General features: G+C 38.0%; 1 protein-coding gene across 1 annotated transcript in view; it reads left to right on the plus strand.

Annotated features, from left to right (window-relative positions):
* The window catches only part of IL1RAPL1 (interleukin 1 receptor accessory protein like 1), a 258,654-nt gene that overhangs the window by 223,245 nt on the left and 9,150 nt on the right, over positions 1-26,259 (plus strand). Inside the window, exons 5-7 of the mRNA XM_059840325.1 lie at positions 8,844-8,976; positions 10,990-11,135; positions 22,592-22,735. Coding sequence (XP_059696308.1) covers positions 8,844-8,976; positions 10,990-11,135; positions 22,592-22,735 — 423 coding nt within the window. The remainder of the gene's footprint in view (positions 1-8,843; positions 8,977-10,989; positions 11,136-22,591; positions 22,736-26,259) is intronic.

Genomic DNA, 26,259 nt, shown 5'->3' on the forward strand with positions numbered 1-26,259 from the left:
CCCATTCAAATGTTTGCCAAACTAGTCTGGATCTTTTCCAAATGACATTTTCCATCATATGATCTGATCTGACAGAACAGATTAATTAATGAAAATCTTAGATCTAGTGATGTTCACAGTGTGGGCTGAAGAGAAAGATCACCAGAGGAAGATAGAGTGTTTAATTATTTGTTGTTTGTAAATTGGAGTCCCAGTTTCCTTAATAAGAGCCCAGGTGTAGGTGGTACTGTGCATGCTACTTTCAAAGGCTCTAATATTTTTAATTTTTTTTTTTTTGTATCTTCAATATGCAGCCCATCTCTACCGCACTTTTTCAGAATATCTCCTTACCCAAATAATCCCCTGCAGCCTTATCAGTCCTACTCCTTGCTTGTGAAGAAAGGACAAAGAGAGGAAAAGAATAGCCAGGCTGACCAATGGAAAATAACCCCACAATTTATTATTTAGTATATATGCATGACTCCAAACTCAAGAATTTGATGTATACAAATTACCTAATGATGATACAAACACTGCAGTCCCTCTCTCCAAAGCAGTTAAAGAGCAGCTATTATAAGACATTCCAGTAAAACATATTTTCTAATGCCGTCCATTAAATTCTGTGTCCAAAGACATCAACAGGATGAACAGTTGGGAGATGAAGGAGCCCCAGGAAGTTGAATTTGAATTTAGCCTGAATTGATAAGGCTGTTCCTTAAGATTGTGGCTATTTACATTTAAGTGTGATCTGACATTAAGTTGCTTGCAAAGTTTGGGAAAATAAGTATGTCATTTATCACTATCTAGAATCCAGAGCATCGTCTGCTGTTCTTTGAACAGAACATATTGTGCAGTGCACCTGAGAGGGAGGCTGGGAGAAGGCACTGCTTGTGATGATTTATGAACAGAGATTTTTGACATGGACTAGCACCCACCAGAGGCCTAAGCAAACCCACTATAGTCTGTTCAGGAAGAAGAGGAAAACAGGATTTATTAAAAAAACCTCCACAGCAAGACATTTGAATGCTTTTATTGGCTGGAACAACACGGTTCAGGTTAAAAAAAAAAAAAAAAAAAAAAAAAGCAACTGTATTTTTGCAAGCAAAAGAAAGCAGAAAGGGAGCTGTGCTGTTGTGTGTTATTCAAGTAGCTCCTCAGCAAAACAAGTCTAGCAACAGCTGTGTTGTGACCAAGAGAGCCACTGAAGTCCCTCTTTGAGCCTGCTGCTGCTTTACCTCTGGATTCTGTTTGGGATGGAGAAATACAGAGTGAGAACTGTAATGGCTTGAAACTGTCTTTCCTAACTAGTGGAGAACTTACTCTAGCTTTGTAGCTTCTTGAGGCCTAGAGTCACCAATGGAACTGCAGATACTTAAGTCCTACTGCATTTCTTGCCAGTAAATATTCTTTACCAGAGGGACACACATCGAATTTTTTTTTTTTTTTCCTCTCCAAAACATGAAGGCCTTAAGCAAGAAACCCTTCTTGCTTAAAAATATGTCTCAGGGCAGGACTTCACAAAGCTAAAGACACAAGTCCTTTCTGGAAGTCATGTCAGTGCCTTCTGAGGGGCAGTGGCAGCCCCAGGTGCGGGACCTGGGGACTCTCTCCAGGCACGGGAAGGAACCACAAGGTCCCTTATGGGAGCCCTTCTGGACTCCTTTGTGCAATGGGAACTTTGGGCTGTCAGCAAAAGGTTTTTTTTTTTTTTTTTTTTTACCATGTAACGTCATTAAAATGAAAATACCACAAAACCATAATCGAAGGCAGTGTGGTTTAAAGAGAATCCAGAAACAAAACACTGAACAATATTAAGCTGTGCATGGTATGAACAGATTTAAAGCTCCCAAGACACAAGTCTCTAAGTGGTAGCAAACACATGAAGTTAGACATTTAAAGCTACCTCTTTCTCTTTTTTTTTTTTATATTTGAGATATTTTGTTACCTAGGATATTTTCTTGTGACTTTTATCTAAAAACAGCTTCGCTTTTAAAAAAAAAATTATCTTTAGATCTCACAGAGAGGGCACAGTAAAAATGTGTTTATAAATGCATTTTAAAAATATTAAAAATATGAATTTCTAGAATCAAAGCCAAACTTGTAAAACAATTGCAGTGGCTTTCCTTTTCTTTAGCAATACTTGCTTTATGCTTGTGATAGTTGTCTTCCACTCCAGCCTCTACTTCTGAAGAGGAAGGAGTGAAAAATACTTGCTGAACAGCTAATTTATCAGCCTGACATTACCATCTATCAAGAGGAGAGGCCTGCTGTTAGGAAAATCAAGATTATTGGTTCAGGGGTTTTGTTACCTCTTGTGAGATGAGGGCAAGTTTGACAACCTACACACCTGAGAGATGTTCTGGACATTTTGAGCCCCAAGTCACATACATCACTTTGTTTTCTGCAGTCTGCTCTGGTGGTTGCTGTCTTTATTGACTCTCTCTGGCAGTCCAGCTGCTAAAGAGCCCATTCAAAGCAGAAAGGATTCAGGTTTCTTCAAGCTATGAAGAAACTCACTACAAAATTTTTGTACATAAAGGTTAATCTGAGATCTCACAGTCTATGTTGGAGTTCAGCACCTTCTACAGTGTTGCAGGCTCCAGTATCTCAGGGCTGATCAGCAGGAACACAGAGACACCTCCTTCAGGGGTCCTGCTGCTGAGTTGGAAGTCCGCAGATGGAAGCTCTGCAAGGCAAAGGGCTCTTATGTGGTAATGGGTAACTGTGAACAGGTGGATGACTTCAGCTCTAGGGTGAACCAGGACTAACTGCTTAGTAAAAAAAAAACAACAAAGAAAAACCTGATGAACAAGAACTAAGTTTTTGGTTTTTCTTTCTAATAAAAACAAACAAACAAACCCCCAAAACCAAAACAAACACAAAAACCCCAGAAATTGAAAGAAAGGATTTGTTTAATCTCTTCCCTAAACAGTGATATTTACAAATTCTGTAGAAGTTCAAAAACTGTAATCTCTGGTCTTGTTGAGCACCTTCTCCTGATGTTTTTTTTTTTATTGTGGAGGAATGTAGTGTGTACTCTTTTACACCATTGTGGCCTGAAGGACATATTCAAAATGTGATGTAGATTCCCATGTAATCAAATTCCACTCTGCAACACAGCAAAATATGGACAGGCCTATTAATGAAGAAATATAGCTGTGTAATCACATTCAGCACTTTGTATGATGCTTGCATGATAACACTTAGTGAATGATTATGTCAAACCCTCTCAAACTTACATACACTGAATTCAAAATAGACAGCATCTGCACATTGCATCTTCACAACTGTATGGAGGCAAGACCTGATGAATTGCCAAAAACACGAAAAAAACACTACTCAGTGCTGAGATTAGAATATTGCAATTCCCAAGTCACAGTTATATTTCAGAAAATATTTGGTTTAGCTTGGTTTTGTTTTGGTTGGTCTGTTGTTTGTTTTATTTTTTCTAACTCGCTCTGGGAAACATGCAGCAGGACATTTACATTATGTTAAAGGAGCACATGATGCCAGAATGTGTCTGGAAGCTGGAGGGCAGGTAGCAGTAGGTGGTGCTTTGTGCATGCAAGGAAGGAACCCAGAGGAATCTCTGCAGTTCACCCTCTTCTAAGAGGATTCTTACAGACCAAGGGTAGATGATCATTTGATCAAGTCACACAGCTGAAAACTATATGGTACCTCATTCTCTTTTGTTTTTTTCTCTTAATCACATTTGCATGAAGGCTTTCAAATACTGTTGAATTATTTTAGGACACAAGACTTCTCTGAAAATGAGAGCAGCTTCTACTTACCTGCCCGCTGGCCTTGTCAGATGACATTGGCAAAACAAGTGGGTCATTGACTTGTTTCTGTCAGTGCTGATCCGTCACACCTAGGAAGTTACCAGCTTTCACAGCCCTACTCTTGGAAGACTGATATTTTGGCAGTATTTTTTCTCAAAGGTGAATGGAAAGAATAGTATTTAATTCCTGTGTGCGAGATTTTGATTGCATCTATCTTGACCTTTTATAATTTCATTTTGAGACATTAACATTACAAACAAATGGCATACTTGTAAGTGTGTAGGTATTGCCTAGGTATTCCCCGTACAGAAGTTGTATAAATGCCTTACATTGTACAGTAAAAGAAAGTCCCACATTTCAGTGCACTTAACGTTTCCAGTCTTTTGGCCCTCAATATTTCTAGATGTTGAACATGGCTCTCAAACACTTCTATAATATGTTTTTGAGAAATCTTCTGAGAAAAGGTTGCAGAGCATTTTTTATTATTACAGTTGCTGCCAACAAAAAATGGTTGCCCTTCACTGAGGAATCTGTCAAACCAAAGGTGAGGGAGGTGCTCTCGTGCTGTGTGGTAACTTGTACAAGCAGCAGTGTGAGTGGAATCTCAACGGACCACAGAAGATGGCACTTCAGCAATCACAAAATATTCCCTCTTTTCTAATTACAGCTAGCACGTTCTTAGCAGACTGAAGTTTTTAATGAGAAGTTATTCACTAGGAATTTCCTTTTTTTTTTTTTTTTTTTTTTTTTTTTTTTTTTTTTTTTTTTTTTTTTAAATAATGTTTGGAAGTTAGGCAGTGCCCTCTGCTGGACATAGGCTCCCCCAGCAGTAGTTTGCAAAGAGCCCCAAATTTTGATAATTTGTGAAAATGAACACAAAATCTTTATTCTTCTGCTCGAGATATTTGCTGGTTTCAAGGAAGAACAACTTGTTGTGGTCCCTTCTTGCATTCTGCTCTACTTGGAAGCATAGTGTGCAAAAAAAACAGGTCTGAGTTTGGATGGCCAAGAGCTTTTTACTAATTAAATTAGAACCCAGTTGGCTTGAGCTGAGTGTGACTTTATCACAGGGAGCAGCAGGAGCATGTAGTGCTATACATTCCAATTTTTACAAAAACAAACTTAATGCTTTAAAAGCATATTCATCAGAAAAAAAAGGTGATGAAGAAAAATGCAGATGAATTTGCTTCTTATGTGTTCTCTTGCATGTCTTTATTTGTCTTTATTACATCATTTCACAGATAAAAAATTTATAATTATACTGAGTGTTATTCTTCTCTTTATGCTTTCTTTAAGTTGTTTTGATTTTTCTGTTTGTTGTTTTGAGGGGATGCCAATAAAAATAGCAACACTGTAAATTTCAATTAATAATTCTATTCTGACACCTTTGGATTTTTCCAGAGTCCATTAAAAAATACAAAGGAAAACAAAAAAAAACCCACAACAAACATACCCAAAACAAAACCAAGCAGTTTACCCAGGATGTAGCTTGAATTTACATCCTACAGCAAAGAGGACAGAAAGACATGAATTTCCCTAGTAATTGAATTGAAAACATTTAGTAAATTTAAAACGTGAAACTAAAATCATTCAAAAACAGGCTGTAAAACTGTAGTAATCCAGCATTTACAGAAAAATTTAAACTGATGGCATAGAAAGCATTATATATCCTTTCATGAAACTTACATGACTTTTGGATCTCTCTAGTTTTTCTCAGTACAGAAAACACATGGAGACAAACAGTTGACTAAGGTTAACTGTAAGGGATTTCTATTAATTGATTGACAGGTTGTTTATACCTTAGCTTAAAGATGAAGCAAAGCAGCTCTTGTATTTATTATATGTTTCGTGTTTTCTACAAATCTGCAGACTTTTAAAAGCAGATTGTCCATGCAGAGCTGCTGCTTGGTGCCACAACAGAGATTGTGTCTGCTCACTTCAGAGCTGAACTTCTGGGGAAAAACACAGCCCCTCCTACAGACCCAGCCCCTCCTGCAGCTCTCCCTCACTCACTCCCATTACAGCAGCTTTGGAGTGGAGGCCAAGATGTGCTCCCAAAATACTCTGTCCATTCCTAGCATGGCCCTGCAGTCAGGTTTTATTTACATGTGGCTGCAGCTGGAAGCCTCTTTGCTTCTCCCAGGGAGCTCCGTGCCCTCTGCACAGAGCTGTGAGTCCTGGAGTAACAGAGCCCCTTATTAATGGTCACAGTTGGTCATTAGCTGGTCACTGAATCTTCCTTGATGGCCAGCTAATGAACATCCCACTGGCTTATTGTGAAGATTGGTCAAGATAGACAGTGCAGGTAATTTATAGCTGAAGCCCCAGCATGCTAATGGCCTTCCCTGAGTAACTGCAATCAACACAGTACTACTAAGTGGCATTACATTCTTCCTAATTTATTTCTCAATTGCAACTATTTCATGTTGAATGGAGACTTCAGATTCTACACTTAAAGATATTTTTGCATGTGTTATTTAAGGGGAAAAGGTCTTAAAGAATTTAATAAAGAAAACAACCTTAATCTTAAAAACTCTTTTTTTAATAAGTTTTGCCCTTATCAGAAAATGGTTATTTTTTAAAAACAAATCTATGCTCATAATACTCATCTATAAAAGGCTCAGAAGCCCAGTCAGAGCACAAATCATCTCTCAGAGGTACCTGTTAGCTGCAGGAGCCTGGAGAGCTTTGATGGTTCAGCACCTGTGGAGTCTAATCTCTGTGAATCGTGGATAAATTGGCCAGAAGTTATAGCCTCTCTAGCTGTGATCTTGCCAGCTCTTAAAAGCTATAAAGTTTCAACCAAGCCTTGTCTTGGTAGCAAAGCCCTGGAAAAAGCCCAAGAAGTGGCAGTGATGCATTAGGTAGCACTCTGAGCCTGGTGGATAATGCCATGGAGGTTGTCCAATTATCACAGAAGCCTGCTTTGGCTTTACATGTGCAGGTCCCTTCTTCCGTTTCAAGACTGCACAGATTCCACTGTGGCCAAGACTTTCAAAATCCTTTAAGGCTTTATATTTTCATTTTCATGAGTTCAAGCATTATAATTATGATGCAAAACCAAAACAAAAGTAAACCCCAAAACCAAACAACTCCAGCCACCCCCCACCTTCCGCTTGGTATATATCTGCAGTGCAACTGCTATAAGAAACCACATTTGCATGGCAAGGAACCAATAAATTGATCATGTTCCACTACAGGTTTTCATGCACTTGACCCACATTAAGTGATGTCCCCATGCTCATCTCATTCAGCCTTCAAATGGCTTCAAGACTGCAAAAGATTTTTCTCCCAGTGATTCCAAATTGCACTGCTTGAGCCATGAAGAGATTGTGAAATTGAGTTTCTAGGGAGGTGTCCTGACCATGGCTCCCTGGGGTGTGAAAACAGGAGCTATGCTTGTCTTTAGAAGGAGAGTTTTTGCCCTCTCTCAAAAGAGCTCTATCTTATATTTGGCAACTTTGCTCTAGAATAAGTGAGATTATTAAAATTTCTCATTATTCAGAGATTCCATTTCATACTTTTTGGTTACGAAGGAGACCCTTCTCTCCATCCTAGTTTCAAATACTGGAATTCTCCTGTTGCCTTAGCAAGCGTTGCTTGCAAAAGATGTGGTAGCAACCAAACCTTCCTGAAATGACTAAAAGAAAATGAGATCCTAAAGGTCCAAAACAGATTGTGAAAGTGACAGAAATGGTATTTGCCTTGATGTTGCACATTTGGAAGAAAAACATTTGATTCTGTACCTTTCATGGCATGGATGTGAGAGTTCAAGCCAGTCATTTCTAAGACATTTATTGTCTTAGAAATGTCTATTTATTAGTCATTTATAAGATTTTTATTTAATAATTACTTGTCCTCTTGTTGCACAGAATCCTCCATTTGTTTTCATGCTAAAAAGTAAATATGAAATTCAAATATTAATGTTGTTTTTTTGGTAAGGACCAGGTCCTGACCCAGAACAGTCTATTTTTGAGGAAATTGATTGAACCCAGATGGGCTTATGGCATCTGGGTACAGATGTAATAGTGCTAAGAATGCTTTTCTCTAATTTTTTGTCCAGGAGATATGGTCTGTCAGCTTTAAAGTCCAAAAATTAAAAACTGAAAGTGTCAGTAAAATATGAACGTGGACTTAGCAGTAATATAAACTTCATGGAAATACCCTCTTCAGGAGGGGAAAAGACCACTTCTTAAATCCCAACACTTCCTTAAGTTACTGTGTAATTATCCCCTAAAGGAATGCACGTGGCATTGAGAAGAGTTGGTGCATGTTGAGACAAATCTTTGCAGCAGTTAATGGGAGATCTTCAGCTGTGTCTGTCCTCTTGCTTTATCCAGTCTTGCCAACACAAAGAGTGTGCAAGTTGCCATTTCAATCCCTGCATGTGCTCAAGATAAAGCCCAAAGCCAAGTGGTACAAAAACAATGTAAGGTTCCATGTGAAAATAAACAAAGCAAAGGCATATTAGTTTTTTAAATCCTCATTATAATGATTAAATAAGTAATGCTGTGCATATATATGAAATTTCTGCTCCCTGCTGCATGCTCTGCTAATGGTTCTTCCCATTCTAATGGCTTATAATGTTCAGAATTAGTCCACATGAGCTTTTTTCAAGTGTCAATACTTCAAACTTTCCTGCTAAAGTACAGCAATGAGCACACACCTTTCTACCAGATATCCCTTGGGAATGGAACTCTACAGGAATACACCAGCCTCCTTGCAGAAACCGCTGGAAGGCTGAATTAACACAGATATGATTGCACGTCTGTTTTACCTAACATTTATCTTTTTCAGAGAAAAAAAATTGTTAAGTAAGCTCCTTTTGAAAAGACATAATCTCTGATATCCTTACCAAACAGAAAAGGTATTGAAAAAAATTAATTCTGTTTTCACATATAATTTAATTTCATTTTTATTGTATTTATTTTCAGAAAATGTATTCTGTCAAGACAAGCTGATACCCTTGGAAACTTTCAAAAGCAGCTGGGAATTGGGGAGCTCTCTGAATATTTTGGTTTTTAAAAAGCAACTGATTTTAAATTTTGAAATAAACATATTTCCTTACATTTTTTGCAACAGGTGGTTCTGCTAATCTAACCTGCAGAGCTTTCTTTGGATACAGTGGAGATGTCAGTCCTTTAATCTACTGGATGAAAGGGGAGAAGTTTATCGAAGATTTGGATGATAATCGAGTCTGGGAGAGTGACATTAGGTAAAAGAAAAAGGTTTCTTCTTTTTTTCCTCTCTATTTTTTTTTTTAGTTAATATTATACTTCTTATCACAGACTAACCAAGGCACATATTGAGTCTGATCTTTTTTTTTTTGCTCATCCATTTGCTTTTTGACTTTACCAGTAGAGAACAGAAAAATACCCTCTTCAGCCCAGTCTCATGTTAGAGACTTGCAAAAGCAGAATAGCTACCCAAGAAGAGCTGTAGTGTTGACCAGCTGGAATTTACCTAGTGACTTTTTCAAAATGTGACAATCTACAAAAGCAATCACGAGGACACTTAGTAAGATGAAATAAAGAAAAATAAATATATTCAGAAAATCAGCTCAAAAAAGTATTTTCAAACATGAAACCTTAAATAAATCGTGAAGTTTGACTTCCCTTTTGGAATGTTTTGATTTCTTCATGAAAAAAACCTGAGTTTCCTGGGATGTTATCTGGCTTGTGAGAGCCAAGCATCCCGTTATGTGGGCTGCTTATATCTGCTGAAATACTTGTTTTGGAGAGGATCTTGCAATCCATGCCATATACTTCTACTGCTCCTAAAAGTGCTGCCTCATTTAGAAATTAAGGACAAATGTGGATCCATATTGAGAATTACGTGCTTGACATAGCATACTAAATCCTATTCAATATGAAGTATCTGCTATCAATATGAAGGATCTGAAGAGATTCCTTTTTCATTTATAACTCTGTATGTGTGAATATCACTGTTTCTAGGTATCAAAGAAATTAAAACTCAGAAATTTAGGCAAATCTTAGTGTGCATGTCATGGTTTAACCTCAGCCAGCATGTAAGTTCCTCACAGCCACTCACTCACTCCCCTCTTATCTCCCTCTAGGTGGGGAGAAGTACCAGAAGAGGACTTGTGGGTTGAGATAAAAACAGTTCAATAATCAAGACAAAATAAGAGATTATAGTAGCAGCAATAATACTAATTATAGTAGTAAACATATATTATTAATAATAATTGTAATGAAAATGAGACATAGAGGAACAGAACCTAAGAAAAAGAAATTATGCACAATACAATCACAATTAGCAAAATCAAGTAGACCTCAGTGACTTTTAAGGTCATCATCCCTAGACATAGGCAAGAAGGAAACGTGTTTCACCCCCGTGTACTTCAAGTTTATTCTAGAAAAGTCAAGATCACTGCACTAAATGGCATGTGACAATAAGATCAGCTATATTTTGTGTTTAAGACTTTCCCAAGTCCTTAATCCTGTGACTGAGCTAGCTGATGACTGCCAAAAAAAAGTGACAAGAAACCTCTTACAATTTTCTTGTTTTGTGGAGGGAGGAGCAGAAAAGCTCATTACCATTTCATTTGTCAGGCCTGCAATCATTTCTCATTTGCTTTCCTGAGTTCCTGAAACCACTGATGGTCTTGTTAAGAGGGAAAGAAAGTAATGGGAAGACAGGTGGAGTGTTATACAGAAAGCCTTTTATTTATAATCTCTATGAGCTGGTGGCAGCTGGTGTACCAGTTCTTCCTACTGTTTGATAAAACATTATAAAATTTTATAATTCATTCCAGAAATTATCTCTCCAACCATGGCATGAACACATTGTTCCTGAGTGGCATGTTGAAGAGCCTCAGAGAAAGGCCAAATATTGTGTTTGGCCTAGACTCCTGGTGTGAGTCTAAAACCCCAGAATAACTGTTTTCCGTTTTCTCTCTTCTACCATTCCAAGACTTCATGGATCAGAGTCTCCATCAAAGTGTGCAATGATATATTATCCATGTGCATATCATTCTTCTTTAAAAAGACAATGAACTGCAGCTCTCATTAACATTTACAAAGCCAAACCTCCTCATTAAAAGTGAGGAAGAAAAGGGCATGATAAAATTAAATTAAGATTGCATCAAACCATAACCAAATTTGAAAGCCAGAGAGTTGTGAGTTATAAGTAGCATTGTTATGTCATGATTATCTAAAGCTTCACTGTGGTACAAGCCGAACAGCAGCAATGGTTGTTTTTTCCTCAGGGTTCTCAAAGAACATCTTGGGGAACAGGAGGTTTCCATCTCATTGATTCTTGACTCAGTTGAAGAGGCAGACCTAGGAAATTATTCCTGCTACGTCGAGAATGGGAATGGACGCCGGCATGCCAGTATTCTTCTACACAAAAGGGGTAAATATGCAGCTTTTCTCCATGGAAGGGTAAAGTGTAGGGGTGATCAGTTGGTAGAGATTCCCTCTGATGCAAGCATGAATTTTAGCTTCCTAAGAATTAATAATCAATGGTTATTTTTCCCCAGGAATTTGTATGACTTGCAAAATAAAAGAGAAAGAATGTTGTTAATTATGGCTGTCACTGGAAAAAAATACAGTAACGCCTTTGAACTAGATCTCTGTAAAAGATGCATTTAATAATTCATTCATTTTAAAATTAATGAAGGCTCAATAGAGAAAGAATAGTTTGAAACTACAGGTGATACAACTGTAATAATTTTCTGTAAGAAAATAAATCAAAATTTAGGAAACCAAGAAAAAACCCTTCCGGTTCTATCAGAAATGCCACCTAATCCCCATGCCAGGGGGATTCCTGCATGGACATTTTCCTTCCAACACTTTTGTTTTACATCAACATTTCTGAAGTGAAACATCATGACATCTTAGAAGCCCCTAAGAACCTTCCTCTTTTTCCTCACCACTCACATCCCATCATCCCAGCCTGCCTAATGGCCACAGCTATCTCCCACCGAGATAATTACGGGGAGATGGAAAATCTCCTGCAAATCAAAGCTCCCAGACCCACTTTGTTCACTTTACCTCCCAGAGGGAGCTCCACATCCCTGAGGTTCACACTCCCCACTCTCATGAAGCTTCCTGTTGACTTCAGAAAGCAAAGAACAAGCAGGAGCAGTGTCAGCACTTTGCTGACATTCCTCTGCTTTTTTTTAGATTGTTTGTAAAAGTGAGCAAACCAGGATCTTACTGTGGTGCTGAAGTACTTGTGGCATCTCAATTTATATCAAAGCAGTGATATCTTCCCTAAATTTAGTTTTGTAGGATGCAAAATCTGTCTAAGCTTAGAAAGAAACCATAAATCAAGATATTGTGACCAACTTATTTAAACATATTGTTGGGTACCTCCAATTACTTGAAGAGAACTTAATTTGTAGCCATTTTTCCAAGCTCTTGTCATTGCTTCTTAAAAAGATGCAGATGTGAATTACCAGATATTCTGCTTAGCCTGGCATTTGTCATATTTTCTTGAATTTTCTGAGATGAGAAATTAACTTCTTAAGTAACTGAATCTCAACAAATACCAGCTAGCAGTCCTATACTCTGGTTCAGAGACTTTTGAACCCAGAGCAAGAGCTTAACCCAAAAAACATCAAAATCCAACAGCTTGCTCTAAATAATCAAATTACTTGATGAATACTGAAAATAAAAATTTTTAAAGTTCAAATTACTTAAAACCAATACTTGACTGACACCTATTAAGTACATGCTGATGCTTAGTCCTTATTTTCTCTTCCATAAAAGCAGTAGCTCCAAGACTGCAAACATGTAAGTCTTCTCTGTTCCATGACCACCAGATCACTCATTTAACTTTGTGCATGCATGAATTTTGCAAGAATCTACTTTCCTTGCTCCCTTTCTTAGAGAACTCAGTAAGTCAGACACACCACAGTATGTGGTCTCATGATAACATGCTTAAGAGGGAGTAATCTCAATATTTAATTGCCCTTATAAATAGTAAGAGGACAAAAATAGCAGACAAACTCCCAAAAATAATTTTTTCCTCTTTAAGTAAGGCTGAATCTGAAATAGATCTGGAAGCAAAATCTGTTGTGCCTTCAAAAGACAAAAGGTACTGGGTACAAGCCTTCTACACATTTTGCATGTTGACAAGTGTTTCAGGGAAATGATAAATTAAGCATGGCAGATAAAAATTTGAGCTAGTCTCTCAGGTCTCCTAGGAAGAGGAGTTTTGCACTGCTTGCTTAGTCTCCTGTATATCACCATGACAACCTTTCAGTTTAGATTTCCTTGTTTAGATCCATATTTAGCCTCTGCTAGGAATGAGTTAGCTGTTTATTAATTTCTGATTATTTGGCTGACTTTGACCAATTGGGACCTAACAATTAGGTAAATTTGCTTCCTGAACACCAAGATATTTGCAGCTGAAGTAGTTTTGGCTGGTTTTCTAGCTACTGATCCTTTTTTCCAGCAGTGTAAGAGTACAGAAATGATGAATCTGGAATGTTCACTGCATACCTGAAAAAGAAATTATAATCCTCCTTCAACTTCCTGTGTGGAACATTATCACCAGGATCAGAAGGGATACAAAGCAGAAAATTCTGCTGCTGAACAAAGAGAGTTCCTGGGAAAAGAGATATTCAGGGCTAAATACTGCAGTGGGTATTCAGGTACAAAGTTTAAGCCTCTCAAACACCCTTGCAACTGCTGCTTCACCCAGGTCAGCAGAGTCTCTGTACACTTAAAAGTCCAGGGGGAGATTTTAGACATACCTACACTTGCACTGGCCCTGAAAGCATAAGAAGCCAACAGTCTAAATCACCACAAAAAGCCTGGATGCATCTTCCTTCGTATTCCCACAGGTCAGCCTGACAGGGCACACTCTCACCTCACAGAGTCCCCGAGCAGCCTCCACCAGGGTGGTCCTGGCCCAAACCCGAGCCTGGCACATTCACCAGGGACAAGGGGCTTCTGCTCTTCCCCTCACATGGCACTGGAACGGGAACCCAGAGCCTCTCCTTGCCTGGCATGAGCTAATTTCAGGAGGGGAGCAGAGCACCGTGCCCCTGGACTCCACCACCACTTGTGCAGGAAAATTGAACCCAATTGCAGCATCCAGCACTGGGAAAAGCTGGGGGCCCTGGTCCCTCCCTCTGGTGCAAACACCAGTGCTCTGTATCTCAGGGAGCCCTGCTCTTATTTTCTCCTTGACTTCTTTTACTCTTTGACACCTATGATCTATGTTTTTCTGCTGCCAGCTAACCATTTTTAGAGTCCTAAATTTCCAGGACACTGACAATGCTGTTTCCTTTTTCTCATTCATTCCAAAATTTGTAAAAAAAATAGAAAAAAGAGAGCAATCAGAGATTGCCAAAAGATTTAACTTTCATCCCTTTCCTCCACCTTCTGACCAAATCCCTGTCACCCTTACAATAATCAAGTTATTTTTCTCTTTTGTGTGGGGGAAAAAAAAAAATCTACTTGTTATAATCTAAGGTTGATTTTGTTACTTACTGATGGTAGGTGGCATTGATCATCCAGAGCAATTACAGGTTAATCTTCAGCTAGGTAGAGGAGCTTTCTAGAAATTAATTTTGAGAGTGGTACTGACAGCAGCTAAGCAGAAATTTATTAATGACAGACCAGATTGCAAATGATATAACAGGTGGATAACATTAAAATTCCATTTTTTTCATAAGATTTTTAATTAAAGAAGACAAACTTATAGTCTATCAATGCAGTAGATAAAAATTCAATGCATAAGGAAAAAGAATGCTTTTCTGCAATGTTATGTATTGACAAGTATGACTTTCATGCAGGATCAAAGTCTTCATAATCTTATTTTATCATAGACTGTGTTGTAAATACAGGTTATTATCTAATTATGGGATTTATTTTTTTTTTGAAAGTTCTCTCTGTATGTCTTCAGGTAGAACTCTACAGTAAAAATAATCTCAAATTCCATTTTGGCATTATTCTTTAAGTGGTATGGATATTATTTTAAAAGCTTAATATTACTGGTATTTTTCCTGGGACAGACACCAGAACTAAACTAACATGCTTTCATGCATTTTTTAAAAGTATCTGCTTCCCTTTCTTCCCATTGTCATCTACACAGTATTATCACCTAATTTCCTACCCTTAGCCTCTTTTATGGTTTCAGTTTGTTTTCCTCTGCCATAGGTGTTCTCAGTGGGCATATATGAATCTTTTTGACTGTAAGCTGAGGGGTAGTTAAAACAAGTTTGGGTTTTTTTTCCTGTCAAGAAAAAAAATATTTTCACTGTAATAAATTATTAGGAGGTGGCCCTGGAACTGCCCATGAAAATATATGTTTGAAAAATATGCAAGGTAATATTTCCTAGATGGAATGCATCTTGAGGAAAACTACCTTATTTTAAACTCATCATTTCTTAATGCATAAACATTATATTAATATTTCCTGTACAATGTAGTAGAAAATTCTGAATAGAAAGTAATTCCAAATTATCCTCATATGGTTATTAATGATAATAGAATGGCTGACAAGCACCTGAAATTGCATTCATTCACATAATAGAGTAAACCTGGTTCATTGCTTACAGACTTGAATGTGTTATATGCATTTTCAGTCAGTCAGACACAATTTCACACAGTGGTAGTGATGAGTGACAATTAAGACTTAAAAGAGAAAAGAAACTAGTTCTTTTCTAACCTCTGCAAAGAAACCCCAGGTGTTATATCTCCTTTTACCAAAAAGCTACACAATGCTTCTGAAATTTCTGAAAGGAAACTCATCATACGAAATATGAGAACAGTGAGTTATGTTTCAGCTTCTGCTGGCTGGACCTGAGTATTTGTTCACTCCAGTGAATCTCTGAGTCTCAGTGGAAGCTACACGGTTGAAGAACCCTAACCCACTTGGTCAGTTCCAACCTTACACGAGACTTCCACTGTATGAAGCATTCAGTTTTTATTCTGCACTGCAGGAAAGGCTTTTCCAAAACCCTCATCAGGTTTTAGAACTGGAATTGAAATTGGATTGGATGGAAATTGATTTTTCATTCACCTATGGCCATTGAAGAAGCCTTCAAGATGTCACTGTGCTCAGCAGTGCAAATGTTCATTCTCCCAAGAGGTTCAGACACAGGGCCAAAGGTCAAATATCAGCTCCCTTCTTGTCCCAAACCTTACTAAATGTGACTGTCCTTTCACACTCAACCTCATCTCAAGTCAGTCAAGGAATAGAATACTAAAAACCTCTTCCTGAAAGAAACTCTTCATTAGACCACTCTTTTAATCAGTGAGGTTTTTCTCATCCTTTAGAAAATTGGACTAAGATAACTCCATAACTCCAGTAAAAAAGTTTGTAAGATTACTCAGCATGTGCCTAAATGTAACTTTCATCTCACAATTCTTCGTGCTGACAATGTGTTAAACAAGTTGGTTTGTTTAACAGATTACTTTTTAAAACAACTTTTGTACCACTTTTATCAAAGTACTTCCTTTTATGTAATGTCTAAGTGCAAGTCCAACCTTGATTGGCAAGGATGAAAATATTTTAAAATAAAATGTCACAAATTGTTCCCATAATGCATGCATAGCTAAATTATTCTTTAATGCTATCCTCAGAAAAAAAAAAAAAAGCAAACAGTATGTTTTATGATCTTACATCCTTGGAACTCTGTACTCAATTTTTCCACACATTTGTAGCACTCCTCAGTGCCTCTTATGGTAATTTCTTTCAGAAATTCTAAGTGAAGTAATACTGTGGGTTTGTCTGATTTCTGTAGTACAATTAGCAAATAGAAGTGTCTTGGTTTAGGGAAAATTTGGGAGAAAATTTTCAAAGGTATTCTTTTAGAAAGCAAATTCTAGCAGCCCCTCCCCCAACTGATACAGGAAAAGATTTCTTTGGAGAGAAGTGGAAAAAAAATATATATTTAACAGGCAAAATATTCACTAGAACAAAAAATGAACAATATTAAACAATAAAACTTCTTGTCACCCAGAAGAGATGACAAACTCAGAATGTCCCCTTTGTGGGCTGCAGCTTGGCTCTCTCAGTCTCATGTCTGTCCCTCTGGTGCTGGAAATGCCGTGGCCCAGGCCAGGCCCTGGTGGCCACAGGTGTGAGCTCCTGGTGCTCTTCTGGGTTCTTAGTCTAGGGCAGGTTTGAACAATTCTAAGAAAAAGAAAAACCACAGTCTAGGGAAGTTCTCTCCCTTAGCTAGCTAAAAACTAACTAAAAGCAAAGGAGAGCTCTGTCCTGCCATCTGTCCATGTGGCACAGCCCAGGAGAAGGATGCAGAGGAGCAAGTGCAGTTTCTGATAACAAACTCTGCACTTCTCTTCCTTCTTTTGCTCTTGGAACCAGTCTTAAAGGAACAAAACTTATTTTTGGGTTAAACAGACTAATGGGGATGCAAGCATCATAGAGTCACCCCAGGACAAGAAGCTCTCCTAATGAAGAAAATTTTACGTCATACACAATTCATTAATTTGGGGAAGATAAAGATTACTGCAGTTCCACACCATGACACTTTTTCCTTTCAACCTATATCATAAACTGCCTTTAAAATGCATTGTTATATATTTAAATGTAGTAAGCTTCAGTAACATTGCAGCATCCATATTTTCCCAACCTTATCCTCTTTTGAGCTAACATACTGTTGGAGAAAGTCAGTGTAATTATTCTGCTACTGGGAACAGGTATCCTGCACTTCTCAGCAGAAATAAAAGTGCCATCAGTAAGAATATACTTCTATTATAATAATCTACTATCTCTCTTCTAATAACACTGGAAATCCAGCAGCACGGAGGCTCAGATGTGTTTTCTGCCATACTAATGAATAGATTAACAAGATCCCTGTGTTGCATTTGCACACATACATGCTTATGTATATATAATCCCAAGCATGACTTGTTCTTTTTCATAAGGGAATCAGGAATATATAGTATTTATTTTTTATAAAAAACAAAGAAAGAAAACCAGGCCCCAATAGTTCTAATAAATAAAATTAAATTAATTCACTGAAAAACATATTGAAAACCATTTTTAAATTCAGCCAAATTCAGTCAGTTCTGCAGACATCCACAGGCATGGTTGGCCCATGCTGGCAGAAAATATATATTTTGTGCTAAGAAATTATTTCATAATCAAGCTAATGAGTAGCCCAAAACTGCTTCTACTGCAATCAGAACTACTATTGTCCTACAGAATCAATCAGTAGTTATTCATAACAGTATCCATATAGGGTATCCATATAGGATATTCACACATATACATCTAGGTACCTTTAGCATAACCAGATTATTTTTTTAAATTTGAAATAAGCAAACAAAAGTCCTAAAAAGTAGAGAATATATTTTATACATACATGTATTGGATATGTGTATGCTGTATAAAGCTGTGGTTCCATTTACTTTGGGAATATAATTTGTTTTGCAGCTATGCAGTAACAAATACTGTAGTAAGGAGGGAAAAAAACAAAGAAAACAAAACAAAAAAAAGAGGAAAAAAAAGCATACTTCTCAATTTTAAAACTGTGAGTATGGGTTTCTTTGCTGCTAGCTTAAACTCTGCCTACTGTTTACAGCTGATCTCTGAAATGAGATTCAGACAAGGATTCCTGTGTTAGCCAGCTTTCTTCTTCCTTAAGAAGAAGGACACCTGTCTGTAAACAAACCTGCATGTTATAACACTGCAGTCCCTGCTCCCCTTCCAAATTATATTTATTATCTTTATGGTTCCTTTATAATTGGAGTCTGTGAAAGTATTCCTAAACAAACTGAGAACTGCCTCCAACCAAACCCTATCTCTTTGTGAGTTAAATTATCCAAGACAAGCGGAGAATGGAAATCATTTTAGGCCACAAAGTTGCAAAGATTTATTTATGTGCTAACCTGAAGCTCTGTGAATAGTCCTGTTGACTTCAGAGGGATTACTTATAGTCCATGAAGTTGAGCAATCTGCGTAAGTGATTGCAAAATTGAAACCTTAGATAGACTGTAATTGGATTTTGAAAAAGGCTCAGAAACTGAATACACAGCTATAAATCACATGTGCTCAAAGTGTTATAAATCACCACAAAAAAGAATGTTTGAAATATAATTCTTTTTCTTAGCAGTTCAGCTGTATGAGGGCTAATTAGTGAATAAAATTAATTTTAAATTTTTACAGATCATTAAATGTAAAGCCCCTGAAGCATGTCATATAAGTCAAAAGATATGAATCTTTGACAGAACACTTTTATTTACTTTCTTCTTACAACTTCAGTTATGTTAAGTGACTCACCTCTATGACACAGTGAAAGGAAGTTTATCAAATATTAGATCCAGGTGAAGATCAAGTATATAACCTACAAATGTGTCCAGTAATTAGGAAGGAAAAGGTATAAAATGAGTGCATTTATTACAAGCCATATATGCTTGATATTTGGAGAGGACACATGCTTTATTTTAATTAGCTGTCTCTTTCGCCGAGTTGCTTGGCCAAAGCCTCCTGATAAGGAAAAAAATTGTAGCCATTGGTCAAAAAGCTTGTAAGAAATCTTGTTTTAAATTGAAGCTATTTATTCAGAAACCAATCTACTACTGCTGCAGCAATCAATGTGTTTTCCTTGGAGTAGAACTACTCCTGAGCTACTGGAAGACTATTGTTAATTGCCTGTAACTAAATGATTGCTGTGCTTCTGGATGTAACTCTCTGGCACTTGCTCGTTTGTTGTGTTTAACAGAATGCCTGTCGCCCCAAGGGTTAGCTGGGTAATTTTCCTTTACTATTTTCTACATTCAGTCTCAGCTCCTTAAGGAGGGCCAGGTCTGTAATTTGAGCAACGCAGCACTGGGGCTGACTAGATTTTAAAAGGTCTGCACTTCTCATATCTTGCTTCTGATGTGGAATTGTGAAGAAATGGAATCTTTTTAGTATGTAGCCTCTACAGACAACTTGAATTTCAGCAGGAAAAACAGATCACACTTCAAAAGGAGTGTAATGCCTGCCGCAGCAACTGTGCTCAAATCACACTGTAAAAGGCAGAATAAAGCAGCAGAAAAAAATGTTATTGTGAAGGTAGCCATGAGCTGTAACCTTGCTGCTACTCTTTACCCTGTCTCTAACAGTCACTACATCGCTGTTGAAACTGCTGACAGACACATCACCAACACCCTTGTCATCCCCAGAGCATTTTTCAGGAGTAAGCTCTGCTAGGAAGAGCAGAGCACCTTCCCCAATTCACACTGGGAAAACTGAACCACAGAAATGTGAAATGGCTTCAGTTACTCGAGGGGCCAACAGCAGAGGCAGGACTGAGCCTTCTGCTTCTTCAGTTCAGCTCAACACAGAGTAACACTGTTCCTAAAAGCCCTGAGGCACCTCAGAGCCAGCCTTTTAGGGCACAGTTCAGCATCCTGAAGAAAGACAAACTCAAGGCCTGAAAACAATCAACCCGGTGTGACACCGTGCCCAGGCCAGTCCCCCTGCCCTCCGTGGTGCTGCATGGATGTGGCTGTCCCACTTCCAGCACTTCCCATTTCTAGCTCTTCCCACTTCCAGCACTTTGGGCTGAGCTCAGGCACCTGGTGGGCTGGGTGTAAGGATGCAGCAATCTACAGGGCTAATCACTGCCCCTCTCTGCCTCTGAACCCTGACAAACTGCACCCAAAACACAGAGTGAACATGTGCTGATCGATGCACATGATAGGTGTCCAGCACAGAGGAAAGTACAGGCTGGCTCTGTAAGATCAATAGACCATGAAACTTCCTTTGCAAACAAATCTGTTTAAGAAAGAACCACTTTATCTGTGTACCATCACGATGGCTCAGCAGAAACACATGAAAAGGTAATCGCTTATATGTTTCAGGCTGACTAGAGAATTTTGTTGTTTGCTTTGATGGCCTAATTAAGGACACTTTCATGTGCTTTCAGAAAGATTTTACTGAAGCAAACATAATCTTACTTTATGGGGAAACATATAACTAAGGGGGATTCTGATGGTAAAAGTGATGCAGTGTATTAGTCTGATTTCATGCACAACGACAGAAATCAGATGAATACCTGCAGTTATTTCTTTCCATTTAATATAAAAATCATTAGTTGAGAAAAAACTTCTGTTTTCCAGTTGTAAAGTTTTTCCTTGCTCTTAGTGAGTCATAACAGCAGGCACATAAATAGAGTACTTTGCACCTAGCAACCCGAAATATTAAAGCCTTTCTTCTAGTTACCATTGAACAGCTGCATCACCTGTATTACAAAATGATAAACAGGGTATAGTAAGCCAGTGCAGAGTAATTTCCATTTCCATTTATATTCTAAAATACTGCATTACTTGTCTATGCAAACCATATTTTATCAAATGTTTTTAATAACATTTCCCTCTCTGGACCAGAAAAGTATTGGGAGTTTGAAATAACCATGCCAGTCTTAAAAATATCTAACACAAAAGAGTTTCCAGCACAGTTTTGGAAAGAATGACATGGAATATAAATGCCTTTTTATTTTATTTTATTACACTTTTAGTGTCTTCTAGAGAGCAATGAAATCTTCCTACACTTGCCTCATAATAATAAAAAAAAGGTGTGTGATTCTCAGTAGATGCTGTCAAATAAATGCAATTTTCAATTTTTCCTCTAACCTTTTATTTCTCTAATTGAATTGGATTGTGCTGGATTATCAAATCTGCACAAGCACACACAAAAAAGGTTACTGCAGGTCCACACTGCTTCACTCAGACAGAAGCTGCCCACCTGAAGAGGACACTGTGTAAACTACACTTGTTCCAGCACAGATCTTTTAGGAAACAAACTCTCTATCTTAGATTTCCAAGATCTGTTGTTTTATCATTCCTCAAAACTGAGTGATTTGGAAAAGCATGGGAGGTCTTCAGACTTGCAATCTAGTGATTTCAAATTACAAAATTGTTAGCAGCTCTCCTCCCACTTCTTTTTTGACACTACCAGTTTTCATCAATGAGCAAATGAAAAGTAACGAAGCTCTTGTGAGCTTCCTCCAGCTGGGGGAGGCAAAAGTCCATGGTGGCATATTTCCTTTGGCCTGGAAAGTGGCTCCACTGCTGGTGCTGGACATTTGTGGTGGCCACAAGTGACCAGTCCCTGTCCTCAGGAACGGAGCTCCGTGGTGATGATCCCAATCCATCCTGTGAGCAGACACCAGGGGGTCTGAATGGGAATGTCACAACAGACAAACCAGGACTGTTTGCTGGATCTACACATCAGCTAAGCCCACTGGGGGAAAAGTGAGAACAAGATGCAGACCTCTGGGAAACTTTTAAAAATATTAACATAAATATATCTGAGATGTGAGGTTGTAGGGCTCCTTGGATAATGTGTCTTCACATCTCTCAAGTGTTATGTGAGGTTTTTAAATTGGTTTTGTTTTTATTTTTATTTTGGAAAAAAATAATAAAATCCTTAATCTTGTCCAGTTTGCCCACATCCTGTTGGTATGTGGAATAAGGGAAGAGCTGATTTTGTATTATAGTCCTCAAGGAGGAAAACTTTGCCTTTGCTTTCACTCTAAGTCAAATGGCAACATTAATCTAGGTACAGCAAACTGTGATCTATCTACAGAAAGAAAAAAGGGAGTTGCAAAATATATCACATATATGCACATACTCATAGACAAACACACACACACACATCCCCAGCAGAATTTATTTTTTAAATGAGCAATTCATATGGTGTATCAGGGGGAAAAACAGCTTATTGAAGAATAAAAAACCCATCAATTAGGTATTCATTTAAGGGCTTTATAATGAAATAAATACATAAAATAACCCATCATTCATTAGTTTATTTTAATGTTTAACAGAAATGCAAGGTCTAATCTTTCTGTGGTTTGGAATGTGGTTGTTACTGCATTTTGTAATTCTTTGCAGAGCTGATGTACACAGTTGAGCTTGCTGGTGGGCTTGGTGCTATTCTGCTGCTGCTTGTTTGTTTAGTGACTATCTACAAGTGTTACAAGATAGAGATTATGCTCTTCTACAGAAATCATTTTGGAGCTGAAGAACTAGATGGAGGTAAGGCAGATTCTTAGCACATTTCCTACTTTCTAAGAATATCTGTCTTTTGTTTCTCTCCACCAAGGCCCAAATATCATTTCAGTTCAAGATGTGTTAACAGCTGCAATTTTAGGTGCTGACTTGCATATACATTCCTCATAGAGCACATAAGCACAGTCACTACTGAGCTGATGTATGTGCTGCTCTCTGTAGCTCCAGGAGACATCCATGTCTTTTAGATTTTCATTCCCAACACTGAATGTAAATTGCCATCATCTGTGCATTCAAGATTTCCTCTTCCTGTCAGTACTGAAAGCCAGCTTTACTTCTCTGTGAGCAAGGGGGTGTTTTGCCTAATTGAATTGAACAAATAGGTAGAGGTTGAAGTATATCTCAATTTACTGCTTGTTTAAACTGATCAGTTTCAATAAACTGTACTGAGTGTTTGGGAATGTACCCAGTAGTTCATTTACTTGAGTTCATTACTTAATCACTGAGCAGGCTGCAAATGGTCATTAAAGTTGTTCTGTGATTCAAGGACGTCCAGCCTAAACAAAAGTAATCCACAGTATATGCACCAGCTCTGTCAAACATACACACAAATTTTCATCTTTACCTTTTTAAGGACTGGAGGAAAAGGTCATCTTTGCCTCTAGCCTTTAGTAATCAAAATTGTTGTTGAACAGCAAACTGGGTTGAGCTGCAGGCTCTGATTAATTAGATTTGGTTTCTTGTGTCAGAGTTCCTGATGTTTTGGGCTACCACTATGTCTTTGGTGACAGGACCTTTTTTCCTACAGAAATACTAATAAAAGGTTTTTTTTACAGGTCAAGATAATAGCCTGTAGGCAGAAGCCGCTGTGATATATTAAAATATATATGTACTGATAAACAAATGATAGCTAAATCTGTCACTGATAAGGAAAAGAGCAGTTGCAGAATTACAGGTCCTTATATAAGACTTCCATAATAAAATCACTAGGGAATGACCCATTTCTGCCTCCCATCTAAAAATTCATAAGGATTCAAAATAGAAAATGCTCAGAACAACAAGCCAAAGAACATCAGAACATTTTGTAACCTTCTACAGGATTTACAAAAAGATGCATTAATGTAGCAGCTCAGTGAGGAAAAAAGGTTATTCTATTTATTTTACCAAGGAGGAAACTGAGGCCCAGAGGGACTGTGAGTCATGGAGGATTTTGGCAGACACCTTTTTTTTACAGAAGCTGAGATCCTCTCCTATCCACAAAGCAGCTGCCAGTTTAAATGTGCATGCTAACTTCAATAAATTATGTGAATTTAATAATAGTCATATTAGAATAGGCAGAACTAGACAATAACTGTTTAGATAGATGAAACTTAATTTTTTCTCTCTTAGTATCAGTAATTCTTGCTTTTATAGTTGTCATTTATCATTTTCTCAAAAAATTCCAACTCATTCGAGGAATTACTATGCCAGGTGTTATACTCTTGCCTCTCTCTCTCTCTCTTGTCCCATCCCAAACATTGGTCACTTGGGGACAGCAATACTTGAATCATGGATTTTAAACATCCAAAAAAGCTACCTCTAAAGGATACTGTTCTGTGACTCAAGAGGAAAACCAATATCCATTCAGTTTATTCTTCTGAGCAAAGGTCATTGTTAAAGAAGGTCAAGCATGGGTTTTCCTTAGAAGATGAGGGTAAACACTGATAGCTTGGGTGTTTAACCACAGCAATATGAAAAGAAAAATACTATTTACAAATTCCTAATGAAAACATGTAGCTTCTACTGTGTTCAACATGGCAACATGGATATAAGCCATTGTGCTAATGAAGTGACTGCAGCTGCACATTTCACTCTGTCTCTTTCACTTACACTCATGCAAAAGAAGGAAGATGGAGAGAAAATGTTCCACAGAAGCCCAAGACATGGCTTGTGCAGAAATAAATTGCAGACATACACCAAGATCCCTTCCTTGGGCTTAGTTTGTTACTGACAGACACAAAATGCTGAACTCCAAAATCCTATTCTAACCACATCTCCTGCAGTGCAGCAGCAGAGCGCCCACGTTCTATTCATAATTTACACCATGTTCTGTCATACTTCAGGACAGCATGGAGATAAGCAAACATCAAAATATCACAGTCTTTTTTTTTTTTTGTATGCACTGTATTGTACCCGGAGAGGATTTGAAATGCTTTAAAGGTGAGGTCCAATTAAAATTTTCAGTTGAAAATCTCTTTTAAAATTCAATGCTTCATTTCTTCCCTGATCAGAGAACAAGCCCTTCAGGATGTCAAATCTCATCACAATTCCTTTTTCCTTTCCAAGCCTTAGACACATCAGTTTTTCTGAGGCTAACTAAAATACGCATTTTTGCAGGGGGCATGGGAAAATTGTGAGAAGTATTTGAAAACAAAGTATTTAACCCTTACAGCTAATGCAACTCAATTTATTACTTTCTGCAGATTAAAGAAGTGGTTGCAGATGTCAATTCTTCATTTCTTTAACTTACACTGTTGAATTTCCCAGTGCTTTTTCTCAGCTTAGGACAAGACTCTCCTTCTGTTTTTCTCTCTCCTGCAGACACTCCTGCTCAGTCCTGGGAATGGGAATTGAAGCCCCCTTTTATGTTTTCATGGTTGATTCCCTGCCTTTCCTACTAATTTGGAATAATATTCATGCTTCTCCCCTCACTCCATGCCTTTGCTTTCCAGCTGAGTGGGAGCTGGCTCCACACCAGGGGATGGAGTGGTGGGCACCACCACGTGTCCTTCAGTGCAGAGGAGCACAGGGTGCCCCTGTCCAGTCAGAGACCTCACTGTGGGTGTCTGACAGCTCCCCCAGTCACTGGAGCACAGGGACAAGAGAAACACTCTGACCCTTGGCAAAGCAGAAGCTTTTTGACCTGCAGGTGTTTGGTATGACCCTGCACCTCTGAGCCATAACTCACCGCTACTGGTTTGGTGGCCAGAAACTCCCAAATCTGTTTAGGAGGAAAAATCCAGTTTAAGATCTTTCTGCATACACAGGAAAGATGATAGCTTGAAGTGCCCTGCAAACAAAGAAATGTCCTGACTGTTCTGAAAACAACAACATTTTCAGAAAAAGACATGCCACTGGAAACTTCTAAGGGCTAATCTTTGTCAAATGTCAGGTAACCTTTTTAGCTTTGCAGCTTTAAACTTAAAAGCTCGTTTTAAAAAGCCTTGTCCATAAAGCACACTTTAGGGACCAAAATGATATTAGTGAAAGCCACTTTTAAAAGTGATGATTTCTTCTGTTTTTTTGCACATTGAGCTCCAACAAAAGAGGTTTTATACCATGTTCATTCTCTGTGTAGCTTTTTAGCAGTGGCTTTTCATGTAGTTTTTACTTTCCTAGGACCTTCTCTTGTTGTTGTTCCCAGTTTTTAAATGACTTTATGAAAAGTATTGTACTTTAACTCTCAGAGTGAAATGTAAATAACCATTTACAAGTACCAGTGATCAACACATGCCCTGACTTCTTTCCAGCTTGTGCTCTGTGACCTTAAAAGCTAATTGTATCAGAAAAGA

Source organism: Haemorhous mexicanus, chromosome 2, assembly GCF_027477595.1.
Source record: "Haemorhous mexicanus isolate bHaeMex1 chromosome 2, bHaeMex1.pri, whole genome shotgun sequence".
Taxonomy (NCBI): Eukaryota; Metazoa; Chordata; class Aves; order Passeriformes; family Fringillidae; genus Haemorhous; species Haemorhous mexicanus.